This window comes from Fringilla coelebs (assembly GCF_963513975.1).
Source record: "Fringilla coelebs genome assembly, chromosome: 3".
Classification (NCBI taxonomy): domain Eukaryota; kingdom Metazoa; phylum Chordata; class Aves; order Passeriformes; family Fringillidae; genus Fringilla; species Fringilla coelebs.
Genome location: NC_140030.1, coordinates 100,925,774 through 100,938,697, shown reverse-complemented (window position 1 = coordinate 100,938,697; position 12,924 = coordinate 100,925,774). Strand labels below are relative to the sequence as shown.

Here is a 12,924-nt window from a genome sequence, read left to right as displayed (position 1 = left end):
CTGAGCAATTCCTTTTGACATCTCTGGAAGGTGTATTTTGGCTTTCCTGCAGTGTGTCACTATGGTTAGAAATGGTGTTGTCACCTCCTGCTGAGATAGAGCATTCTTCTGGTGTTTATGGAAAGCAAAAGGGATTGGGACCACTGGTAGCAGGAAACCGAATGCCTGTCCATCACCAGTGTGGGCACCATGAGTGAGATGGCCGCCATCTGAGCAACAGCAGAAATGCTCTCATGAAAGTGTGCTAAGAATTACTTTTTTAGACTAACAAGATTGCCTGCTGAACCTAGGTGCAGTAAGGAGCCATTGCTAGTCATAGCTGGCAGGTTCAGAAGCAGTAAATAGCTTTGGTTTTGCCTGTCACAGATCCCTGGTTGGTTCAGGGTGAATTTATACATAGCTCTGTGCTGGCATACATGTGTACATGAGTCCAGATGAGTGTGTACTGTGGAATTCACTAGGAAGAACAGTTTCCTCCAGGAAGATACCCACTGACCTTGCTGCTGCTGAAAAGTGCATCAGATTTTGACACCGTTTAAAGCTTAGTTAGAATACCCGAAGTGAGCAGTGGATGGCCAATTAACACACTTTACTACTTCAGACAATGCATTTTATTCTCATTCTTTCCTACCTGTAACTGTGTGAATTTATAGCACAGCCTATAAAAGAAGCATGTTGAAGAGAAAATGTCCTGTTGTCATTTCTCTCTTAATGTTGTCTGCATTAGTACATAAATACAAGAGTACTAATCCCTTCTGTGTTCTTTTTTTGCATTGTGCCTTCCACACTTGGTTGCAATTTCCTTAAATTACTTGTGTGTTCTCACGTCATGTCTTTGTTGTTGTTTTCTCCTATTTTTGTAGATCAAATTTAAACCCTTTTGTTCCATCAGCTTATTCCTGTCCCCTGCTGGCAGGAGAGCAATGATGCAAACAGATTTTTGTTTTTTATAATTTTAACTGGAAGCTGCTTGCATTCTAGGTAATGTGCTCTAATTTCTCATGTCTGATAGATTTACTGAGTTTCTCTTTGCTATATGAAAGATGCCTACAGAATCTGGCAGTAATGTTGAATTAGTAAGAGTTGCTTTGTATGTTACTTTAATGTTAACAAACAAATGGACCAAAACTACACTTCTCTTTTGAGCTGACATGTCTGCTAATCACTTGTGGGTCAAATTCCCATTTGCTGTGATGGAGACTGCTGCAGCTGTAACCCAGAAGAGAAAAAAATAGCCCTTCTTTTGAGGGTTTGGAGAAAGAAATAAGCCCCTATTTTTGGAATATCTGGGGATGGAATGTCTGCAAATAGCAGCAAGAATTAAATAATAATATATAAGTCCCTATCAGGATTTAGAAATAAAGACAGAAGAAAAGTGCAATGAAACAGCATAGTGTGGACAATCACATATATCTGGCTTTTTGCAACGGCAATATTCAATTGCATCAAGAGAGAATAAATGGAGAACAATGTAGACGTCAGTTTTATTTTTTGACATGGCTCAGAAAAGGCTGAATTAAATCCATACTTCAGTATTGTAGCTTCAGTTTTCCTGTCACAGCCAACATGTTGGATAAGTGGACATGCATCTCTAAGAGAAATGTCACTGGTAAGATGATGATTTTAAGTAGATAAAACACACTAATCCATCAAAATGTCTCAGTCTCTAGAGCTTCTATTTCAAATTTCATGCTAATGTATGTTATGAACTAATGCTGTCATTTTTTTACAGACACTACGGAGACAAGTGTTGTCCATGTAACTCAACTGGAGAGAGATACCATTCTGGTGTGTTTGGATTGTAAGTTTAATGTCAACTAAATATATATGTATGCATATATGTGCATGCTGTCTGTCTTCAAATTAGGTTCTGTACTGAAGATAATCTTTGGTTAACATATCCTTATTTATTATCTAGGCTGCATAAAAATAGTGAATCTGCAAGGCAGGTTAAAATCCAGCCGCAAACTGTCATCAGAGCTCACGTTTGACTTTCAGATTGAATCAATAGGTAAGCTGGGTTTCATTATTAGTCTTGAATATCCCTGTAGGTTAGAGAGTTGGGCAATCACCATGTGGATGAAATTTAACAGGAGCAAGTGGTGGATTCTGCATCTGGGATGAGGTAGTCCCAGTTCTGTGTAGAAAGTGGGGGATGAGAGGCTGGAGAGCAGTTCTGCAGAAAGTGATCTGGGGGTTGGGATTGATAGCAAGCTGAAGAAGAGTCTACAGTGTGCTCTGGCAGCCGAAGGTGATGACCAGCAGTAAGGACGTGGAATTTATATGAAATTGCATATGGGAAAATTCAGGTTGGATATTAGGAGAATACATTTCACTCAGAGGGTGATTGATCTCTAGACTGAGCTCCCCAGAGAAGTGGTCACAGCACCAAGCCTGTTAGAGCTCATGCAACATCTGGACAATGCTCTAAGTAATCCTGATGAGTCTCCTCCAACTTGAGATCTTCTATGATTAACTTGTTCAATGGTACAGTAAAGAAATAGGTATGCTGTGTGTCTGGTCTTTGGCATTTGGGGCACTACCTCACTCATTTCACTTTGAGAAGACTCAGTGAAAGGTTCAGCATGTGCTTTCCTAGGAACAATTGGAATGGAGTAATAATGCTGGAGTCTTCTTAGATTAAGCTAAATGTCTTGGAAGCATGATGAAGACTTCTAGCCTCCAAGGGAATACCTTAACACAACCTACATAAACTCTGAATCACCCATGCCTAACTCATTTTGCATGTGTGTTTGTGCAGTCTATTTTTATAAAGCAGCTCAAAGACTAAATTATATTATATGTCACAAGTTGCATAAATTTTGTTTCCTTGTGCAGAATTTGAATGAATTAAATTTGTGAAACAGACTAGATTATTTTGGCAATTCTCCAGTAGTTACATGCCTGGACTGCACCACCTGCTGTTGAAAGAGGTGTTGGAGGGATGTGTGCGCAGATGAAGGGCAGCAGCAAAAGAGGAAGAACAGTAGGTTCTAAAATCATCAGAAGTTGTAGGGAGTTTATTTCTGAGGAGAAGCTTTAAAGTTTCAGGCTGTCGAAAGATAACCTCCCACAGAGAAGAGGACAAGGAAACATTGCCACTGAAAGCATTACTTTTATGGCTCTTGATGATTAGGAATGGGGGGAAGGAAGGATTCAATGTACTTGAAGCTTCTCGCTCTGGGACCTCTGCATGTACTGTAGTCCTTACCCTTCTTGTCACAAAATGAGCTTCCAGTAGCCTTTACTGTCCTGGCAGTGTCTCCAAAGACACTCCTGGAACTTTTCTGTTAAAATTCCATATATATTGTCTGCAGGTATTAAAGGGATTTCCTGTTCAAAGAAAAATACATATTTAGGACTAGATATTTAGAATATTTTCTGGTCAGGTGTAAATGTTTTTAAACAAATGAATGTATAAATGCAGCTACTTTTGAGGCAGGGTCAGTGATGTGTGGGAGACATTCTGCTGTCTGAGTGGGTGGGTGTCATACAATGGAACATACATGTACAGATTTCAAAACTATAGTCTTGTGCTTTTGGCCTTAAAAGCAAGGGTTGAGTTTATGCCTTAAAACTGATTCCAGTGTTCTTTCTTACCAGTCTGTCTACAAGACAGTGTGTTAGCATTCTGGAAACACGGCATGCAAGGAAGGAGTTTTAGATCAAATGAGGTGAGTACTAAATTTTGCTTCAAATTCTGGCTTCTAATGTAAGCCACATGGAGGAGAAATGCATAATGCTGTTGTGTGAAAAAGAGTGAGACATTTCAGTAACTTCCTAGGTTAGACCTAGGAGCTGGATTCTTATTCTGCGCTTGTTTCATAAGCTATAAGGCATTGGTGGAGCTGTACAAGAGCCTCCTCACATCTGACAAGCAAAGCAGAAACAAAAGACCAAGCCAGGATGCCACAGAAAATATCCAAGTCTAATTCTTGGTAGTATTAATCTTCACCTTAAATTGCTTTGAAGACCACTATCAGTTCCTTAGCCTCTCACATATGGATGCAAAAATCTGGGCTTTGCCAGTGGTTCCACTGCTAAACTTCAGCTTTTTGTCACAGTGTCAGATGAGTTGCCTGATGTTTTTTAGTCTCTTCTGTGTTCACTTGGCTTACAAATACTTTGAAGAATTGTCCAGCTTCACAAAAAATATTTTTCCATCTTCAACAGAAAAATACCAGATTGACCTAAACATGGTTTGTTTGGTTTTCCTTAAAATCTCCTTGTAGTCACTTTTTAGCCCATTTGATGTGATTTTTAGACAGAGTTAAACCATTATAACAACCTTCCCTAATAGTTTTTATTTTTCCTTGCTGCAAACGTTGGTACCTGTTAGTGCAAATGCTGTGCTTTGTAGGAATTTAATTAATTTGGTTATTAATAAATATTTACAAATACTACCAGTTATTCCATCAGTGTTTCATTGGCTGAGAAATTGAGCTCATTATGACTAATTGTATTTTAAGGTACACATCCAGTCACACCACACCAAGCTTAGATATCTCATGTTGTTCCAGCACTACACTGAATTGCACAAAGCCTCAGTTGTGAGGCATACACCCAGTCTGTGCTAACAGTGAGCCTGCTCTGTGTGAACTAAAGGCTGGAGTCAGACTGCTTCTTATTTCCAAGGTGCAAATGTTTATTGTGGCATTTGTGCATTGCTCTACCCATTGGTAGAGCGCTCAGTGGCTCTTCTCCAAGTGAGAGAGCCATGTCCCAGCGTGCTGCAACCCAAATAGATGCATTTTGTTGTTTATGTCAGGGACACTGGCTTGCTTTGTTGCTGTCAAGCCAAAGCCAGAACCTAAATGAAGAACTGAAAGCAGAACTGGGCTGTTGACAGAAAAGCAAGCCACCCAGAACTTTTTCCCTGTAGAACACATCTAGGGTAAGCTTTTAGGCCTTTTTAAATTCCTTATCCTTACTAGCTGTCCCACTAGCTGCAGCTAAAAGAAATAAGTGTATTTTCTGCTGTAATATGCAAAGCCTCCAGTGCCAGGCTCAGGTCTTGACCCTGTTTGTTACTTTGGGGGAAATTTTGTGCTACGTAGTAGGTAGGAAGTTGTTGCATGGGACAAAAAGCTGACTGACTTAACTTACAGCATTTCTTTCTTTGAAGACATCATTAGTTCAGACTCCCTATTCTAATAGAGTTGGCCTAATTGGGGATGATTTGAGCAGCTTGCAAAGTTATTTCCTTCCACAGCTGTGACCTTCTGCCATTGTTTGATCAAGTGTGAAAAATGAAAGAGGGAACTGTGAATTCTGACACAAGAAGTTCAAAGTTTGGGCAAAGATTGTACAGCCTTAGCCTCCCAGAAAGTAGAAATTAATTTTCTTAGAAAAATGAAGGATTTCATTGCTGTGAATTAAAATTCTCTTGCAAGTTCTCTGCACCAGAAGTGAATTCACTAAGTCAGCTAACATTACTGGGGTCTGGGAAGGAGATAAGAATGTTTACTTTCCCCAAGAGTGTGAAATTCAGCTGTGTAGAAGAGGAGCTTTGTAAACAGTGGTGCCTGATCACAAAGTGACTAAGTATGCACCCAGGAGTATGGAGTATGCACGAGGCTTTGGCTGACTTCATTAATGAACATGGTGATTTTCTGGGTGCTTTGATATTCATATAATCATAAAGATGTATCACACAAGTGCAATTCACCAACAGAACACACGGGTCTGTTGCACATGTCTGAAATGGCAAAAGATGAAGTTTTCTTTTTGCAGTGGGCATAAGTACCACAGATTAGATTGTTTCTCTGCTAGGGTTTTCAGAATATGAACTTAATGCACTCTTACTATAATTCAGCATTTCAACAAAATGTCTTTTGTGTGATTTGCCTGACCCATTTTTGGATATACATTCTAGAGTGACACTAATTGCACCCTGTCTTTTTCAGAGAATTTCACTGGTAACTCAGGTACCGAGCTGAGCCCTGCTGTTGTGCTTGCAGTGGCTACCAGAGAAATTCATGTAATTTGAGAGGAATTTCAGAAAACTTTTATATCTTAGTTAAAAGTGACAGTTGCATTATAATCTCTACTGGATTTTAATTGGCAGTCAGTTGTTAACATCAGTCACAGTCAATTCTTTTCTCTCGACTAGTGTTAAAAACAAAATGAAAACACATGTGCTCTTAACATGTAAATATTTCTTTTTATTGTCTAGATCACACAAGAAATTTCTGATAATACAAGGATATTCAGGCTTCTGGGATCTGACAGGTAAGATGAGAAGTAAACAAGACATACTAAAATAAAGGAATGATGTGTGTTCCCCTACCTTGTCAAAGTTCTTTTTGCCTTTTCTTGCAAATTCTTTTTTAGGCATCTTAGACATTCCTTTGTGTACATGTCTGCCTTCTAGTTCTTCACTTTTACTTTTCTCTTTCTGAAATTTAAAAAAATAAAAAGTTTTAAAAGTGTTTGTGAGCTTCCAGAATTACTCAGCCAGGCAAGAAGCTTTTACTTGACTGCAGTCACAATCTCCAGGAGTGTTTTCCTTTTTGTATTGTAATTCTTTTGTTTAACTTGATGAAATCTTTATTTTTAGATGTTCTGCAGCAGTAGCTCATCAAAATCTGCTTCTGGAGATAAGTGCAAAAAATACTTAAAAATTTAAATATCTCAGTTTTACACCAGAAAGGAAATCTACCAGTTATCCCTGAATGACAATTCAGGTCTTGTAAGAGCTCTTGATGACTGTTCTTTGGCATCTGCTTTTGGGACCTGTCTGTGTGACCCAAGGGCTGTTTTAGGAGTGTCACTGACTTCCTCAACTTTCTCTGCCCTGGTGTTGAACTTTGTACTTCTGTAAGAGCCACAGAAGCAGCAGCTGTTTTGTCTTCAGGGGAATGCATGCTGATATTACAGTTTCACCAGTAATGAATTCACAAGAACTGCAAAGATAGGCTTTAACTTTTCTTTGGAGAATTGCCTCTGTCTTAACGCTGCTTGCAGTAAAGCCATGTGGCATCTTAGAATGGCATTGCAAAAAATTGCCTTGTAAGAATGTCCTCCTCCCCAGATATGCTCCCATCTATTTCTGGCTTGCTCTGATAGTTTTCAGGTCTAAGACAATGTTTAAAGAGTTTGCTCTGCAGCAAACATTAATTCCAGTTTCTTCATACATGCTTTTCCTCGCAGCTCTGTCTTGTTTTGTGCTTGAGTGTAAAACCTTTTTCCAGTAGCAGGAGTCCTTTCCTACGCAGTTCACAGGAGCTGGTGTTCTGAGAAGCAAAAACCTTGATGTCAGTCTAATCAAAGCTTGTGTGTTGCTTTCTTCTCATGGGCAGGCAATTGTCTCATTGCATGAGGTGTCATTGCCTTTGTGGAGCACATTGAGTAGAGGTCAGGTTTTTTTCAGGTTTTTTAGTTTTGCAGCAAGCAAACTTTCCTGTCTGAATCCAAAAGAGGGATTTGAGTTTCCCACCATCTGCCTTCACTTCAGGATGTTTGTGGAGAAGTCAATCATGAATCTCCTGGTCTGTTTAGCAGTTTTAGCAGTTCTTGCCTGATGAAAAAAATTTAAATAGCTTGTGAAACAAAATTGTGATTGCTAATTTCTCTTCATTGAAGAGAAAGGTCTGGTCTAGGACATCCCTTATGATCTTTGCAGTTGCAGGCCCATGTAACCCAGTCTCTTGTCTTCAATGATGGCCAAAAGTGGGTGGCAAGAAGAAGTAAGAGAAAAGACTGTTCACATAGGAGTTCTTTCCTCGAGGATTCTCTTTGCCTGCAAATTTTTGTCTCTGCAACTTTCAGAGCTGGAGGAAGTTTTTGTGGATTAGGTTACACAGGCTCAGAGATTAACTAGAGGTGCTCACAGAAGAATCAGCTTTGTTCATCTGTGATTCCTGTGGCAAGAGGCAGAAAAAAAGCTCTCAGAACTGGGGCCTGATGAATGGGTTTGCTTTGCAAAGCTCCAGGAAAGCATAAGCTCAGTAGGGGAGTGATGGACCCTTTTCAGAAGCCCTCACTAAAAGGATGAGAAGCAACAGGGATACATTGCAGCAAGGGAATTTCCAGCTGCCTAAAAGGGATAAACATGATTGGTGAGAAATGTTCAACACTGTAGCAGGAGCCCAGAAAGGCTATGGGAGATCCTTGGAGACCTTGTCTGGACAAAACCATGAGCTTGCTTTGAGGTTGGCCTTGGTTTGAGGGGCATTTGGACTAAAGGCATCCAGGGAAAGAGAAATAATAACCAGTCAGATGGATCCTAGGAAAGAATATTTAATTAAACCCAGGGTTGTTTTTAAATGAAGGATCACTTGACATTGTGGCTTTTTTAATTTCCATTTTAGGGTCGTGGTGCTGGAGAGCAGGCCGACGGACAACCCGACAGCCAACAGCAATTTGTACATCCTGGCAGGGCATGAGAACAGCTACTGAGAGCAGCACGTGGCAGGCAGCTCACTGTGAGGAGAACACTCCTGCTGCAGCAGCACTCGTGACTGGCTGGAATTGCACAAAAGCTGCAGTAACCCCATTTCAGTTACTTTATAATTTATTGTGGCATGAGAGGAAGACGGGAATTGTTTGTGGTATGGACACAAAAGCATTACGATACCACAGAAGTGCTTAATTTACTGTTATGTAATCTTTGTACATATGCAGTATTTTTCAGTGAAACTTCTTGCTGAAGCCCTACACTGACTTTCTGTAGATAGAGGTCCTCCTGTTAAGTACAAGTGTCTTACCTGTACAGATGTAAAAGTCACTGAGGATGCAGAAATTAAATCGGGGTACTATTATAAGGACGTCTCATGTGTTTATTATAAAGTGGGGTTCTAGCAACAAATATAGTACATTTAGCAACACTATTGTATTTTATTATATGTAATTTACTAATACAAATAAATATTAACTTTTAGAAATTGTAACCAAGGCTGTAATCAGATTACAATCTTGTTTTAATTTCAATACAACACACTGGTGTTCATGTTTGCACAATGTATTGAGATGTGATGTATTTAGTCACAAAGGTAAGCTGTGACTTTGTGGATATGACTTGGGCTTCAAAGTTCCTTTTTTTTTTTTTTTGTTTATTTGGGTAGATTCCTTTGTGAAACAAACCAGTTAAACACCTGTATTTTTATATTTAATTAAAACTTTCCTTATGATTACTTCTCTATGCTTGAAAACAATACCTTATGGATGGGTGTCAGTCCCAGACTAGTGGTATCTGGCTGTAATTCTGCAATAGGTGTTTGAATTATTAGTGTATACAATGTTAAAAAGTAGTTATTACTGTTTGTCTTACTAAATAGTTCCATATCACGATGAAAAGGAGCAACATTCCACATTGTGGAAATGGCTCAGAGATGTTGCCATTTTGACTTTTTTTTTTTGGCCTTATAACCATTTTCACACTTTTCTTGATTTTAGGATGTTAACACATGGCCAAAATTTAGTTACTACCTCATGGAAACAATACAATGGTTACTACGCATCACGGGAACTTAGTTTTGATCAGAAGTATTTTTGATTGCTATTTTCCAATGGAGTGTGTAAATGCTAAGTTTTAAGCAAAATGCACACATTCGACTCCTTTTTTTGTATATGTTCTTTATATTTTATTGTGATAATATACACTAAAACCAAACTAAATTAAAAGTGATTTATGGCCTGCGTTATTGTGATGGGTAATGCTTTGAAATATGTTCCCTAATGTATATAATGTAAAATAAATTTTTTTAACATGTTGTTGTACAATTAGATTATCACCTGCACTGATTTTCCACATAAGACTAAAATGGAACATACTGAGTTTTCAATTCTGCTATTAAATGGTTGTGCGAAACACAGAAGCTGGGCGTCTCTGAATGTATGAACAGAGGTTGCTGGAGCTCCACTCAGTTTGGGTTGGTATCACTACCCTTTTGACCTTTGGGCAGTGGACATGTAGATTTGAGCTAAGTCTTTCAAATTCCACCTTGTGCGGTTTCTTCCCTCCATTTCCTGCTGTTCCCCTTCTGTTGATTGCAAAACTGTTTTTTTCTTTTTTTTCAGCAGGTTTATTTTTCTGCCTGTGGGCCTCAAGCTCACTGCTTCTGCCAGCCCCATCGTGGCTGTTATCCCGAGTGTCATCTCACCCTGTGGGGAAAGAGGTGGTGGCACAAGCCTCGCTGCTGAGCAGCTGAGTTCTCAGAAAAGCTGAGAAGTTGTGTGTGTTTCACAGCACCCTTGTGAAATCCCCAAGGGCGATTTCCATCCTGCCTCCTGTGGACTGTTTCTCACTTGGACATGCAGAAAGTCGCTCAAATTTAGCAAAGTGCACTACAGCTGATGTGCTATGAATGTGCTTCCTCCTGGGGGGGGTCCTGTAGCAGCTGGGACCAGGTTCCTCAGGCCATTGCTGAATTATAGGCACCAGAGGCTAAGGGCTACTGGTTTTTACTTTGCTTGGGCATTTTTGGTATGAGCATGCATGCAGGGATGCAGCTGGAAGGGCTAACGATAAAGGGGACAGAGCAGCAGCATGTGGGATGGGAAGAAGGGAGCATTGTGCTAGGGCAGGCGTGTTTCCAGTCTGTTGGTATAATCAGAACAGCTTTGCTTTTCCCATGCTGCTCTCAGCCTCGAAGATAAGAAGTGAAGAGTTCCTGCTTTTTTGAGGAATTGTCCTGTTGCAGAATTTGGGGTTTGTGCCACAAAACTGCCTTTCCCACATCTTAGGCTGCTTGCATACGCTGCTGCCAGCTGAGCCTGGGTGTCTGGTAAATCAAAAGGTCTCTTTTGCTAGATCTGAAGCTGCCTTGAACTAAAGTTCTCCTCAGCCATGCCTGGTAGGAGCTTATGACTGGAATCCTGGTGTAGGATTGGGATCAGAGTATGGCTGAGTGATGGGAGCCCAGTCAGAGCCAGGAAACCCCATCCCAGGCACCATGAAGTTACAGCAAGGCCTCTGCCATGGATGATGGACACAGCTCCTCCAACCACCTCTGTGCTTCCCTTTTCCTTCCATGCTGGCTCCTAGCAATTGCAAGGAGCTGCTAGCAGGCAGGAGGGTTGATGTGACCACAGGATCAGGCACTCACCAGGCTGGCAGCCAAATCTCATCAGTGCAGGGGCTGAGCTTGGGCCTTGGCCCAAACTGAGCCTTCTTACAGGGAACAAAGAAAACAGTGGCATTGTGTGTGTTACAGAAGTGCTCCTGGAAGCTGGGATCACAGGGCAATGAACACTGCTTTTGTCTTTTCCTGCCCATCTGTCCATGCAGTGCTGCCTGCCTGCGTTAGAAACTGGATCTGGTGGTATAAAAAAGAGGGGGCTTAGATTCACATTCTGCATCCCACAGCCCCTAAATGAAAGCAAGGGCTGTGCACAGTAAAGCACGGTGCTGGCTGCCTGCAGCTTTGCCACAGGGAACTTGCAGTGGGGCTGGGGAAGCCCAGAAATGTTGTGAGCATTGGTGGGGGTGGATGTGTCCCCCAGGCAGGGGACATTTCTTACACCCCATGGGGTTCAGCTTTAGCAATAGCCCTGTTGGGTTTTGAAGGACTGCATGGGAAAATAGCTGGTAAAAATAGGGAGTGTGCCCAAACCTCTTGCTTCCCTCCAATAAACACAACTAAAATATGGGAAGGCCTGTGTCATCTATGAGTGGTGTAGAAGAAGCTGTAGAAATTTGTCTGGGGAGGGAGACACCAGTTCTTTAGGATGTGTGGATACATCTCATCAGGTCCCATGGACTTGTGCCCTTTCAGGTGCTTTGGATAGCCTTGAATCTGCTCTTCTCCAGCAGGTGATTCTTCAGTCCCCCAGTCCCTGCCCTTCCCTTCTGCAGCTCGGGCAGTGTGGCCGGAGCACATCCTGGTGGAGACAGGGGCTAAAAAGTCATTGAGCACCTCAGCCTTTCCCACGTCTCAGGAAATCACGTCTCCCCTTTCCTTCCAGAGGGTCCTCATCTTTCCTAGTGTTCCTGCTATCACCCACATACCTGCAGAAGCTTTTCTTCTTGTTCTTGATGTCCCTGGCCACGTTTAATTCTCTCAGAGCTTTATCTCCTCTAACCTGATGCCTGGCTGCTTGGACAACCTCTCTGTATTCCTGCCAGGCTTCAGCCCCTGCTTCCACCCTCCATAGGCCTCCTTTTAGTATCTGAGCTTGTCCAAGAGCTCCTTGTCTATATACACAGGGCCTTCTGGAATATTTGTCTAATATCTTCTCCCAGCCCCATCCATCCCCACGTGTCCCACACCGATCCATCCCCGAGTGTCCCAGCAGACCGATCCATCCCCACCCGTCCCGGACCCCGGGCCACCGGCCGTTCCAGGGAGCGGCCATTCGCCCTCCCGCCGGCAGGGGGCGCTCGCGGCGGCTCGCCGCCGGCGTCACATCCGCCAGGAAGGCCGCGGCCGCGCGTGGCGGGGCGCAGGCGCGGGGGCCGCGGGGCGCCGCCGCTCCGCGCATGCGTCGCGGCCGCCGACGGAGCGGGCGAGGACGGGACCGGGGAGGCGGCGGCGCTCGCGCTCCGACCCCGCCCCTCGCGGCCCGCGCGCGACCCCCGTCCCGCCGCGCGCCCCCCCCCCGCCGCTCCCGCGGCCACCCCCGCGAGCCGGGGCGGGGAATGCGGCAGCCGCCGCCCCCCCCCGCTGCTGCGGGCCTGCCGCCCCCGCCGGCGGCGGGGGAGCGCCGGGGCTCCCGCTGAGCGCCGCCGGCCCTCCCGCGCGGCTCCCGGCCCGCCCGGCCCGCCCCGGCGGCACCATGCAGGCGCAGCCGCTGCTCTACGAGTTCTTCAGCGAGGAGAACGCGCCCAAGTGGCGGGGGCTGCTGGTGCCCGCCCTCAAGAAGGTGAGGGGCGGCAGGGTGCCCGCGCCCCGGCGTCCCGGCCGCGGGATCGGTCTGGGCGCCGGGCGGGCCGCGGGGCCGCCGGGGCTCCCCGCGCTCCGGAAGCGGCTCCGGGGCTGCCGG

The 12,924-nt window shown here is 43.6% G+C and overlaps 2 protein-coding genes across 8 annotated transcripts in view; both read left to right on the top strand.

Moving 5' to 3' along the window:
• The window catches only part of MAP4K3 (mitogen-activated protein kinase kinase kinase kinase 3), a 65,561-nt gene extending 55,817 nt beyond the window's left edge, over window positions 1-9,744 (top strand). For 4 of the 6 annotated variants that reach the window (XM_084202072.1, XM_084202071.1, XM_084202070.1 and 1 more), the window contains 5 exons: window positions 1,733-1,801; window positions 1,919-2,011; window positions 3,604-3,674; window positions 6,176-6,231; window positions 8,313-9,744. In XM_084202072.1, the coding sequence (XP_084058198.1) occupies window positions 1,733-1,801; window positions 1,919-2,011; window positions 3,604-3,674; window positions 6,176-6,231; window positions 8,313-8,400 (377 nt within the window). In that variant the 3' untranslated portion in view covers window positions 8,401-9,744. The other 2 variants (XM_084202073.1, XM_084202074.1) reach the window with 2 other exon arrangements.
• Window positions 9,745-12,501: 2,757 nt separating this feature from the next.
• Window positions 12,502-12,924, top strand: part of SOS1 (SOS Ras/Rac guanine nucleotide exchange factor 1) — a 45,822-nt gene continuing 45,399 nt past the window's right edge. For both annotated transcript variants that reach the window (XM_084202799.1, XM_084202796.1), the window contains exon 1: window positions 12,502-12,804. In XM_084202799.1, the coding sequence (XP_084058925.1) occupies window positions 12,718-12,804 (87 nt within the window). In that variant the 5' untranslated portion in view covers window positions 12,502-12,717. The remainder of the gene's footprint in view (window positions 12,805-12,924) is intronic.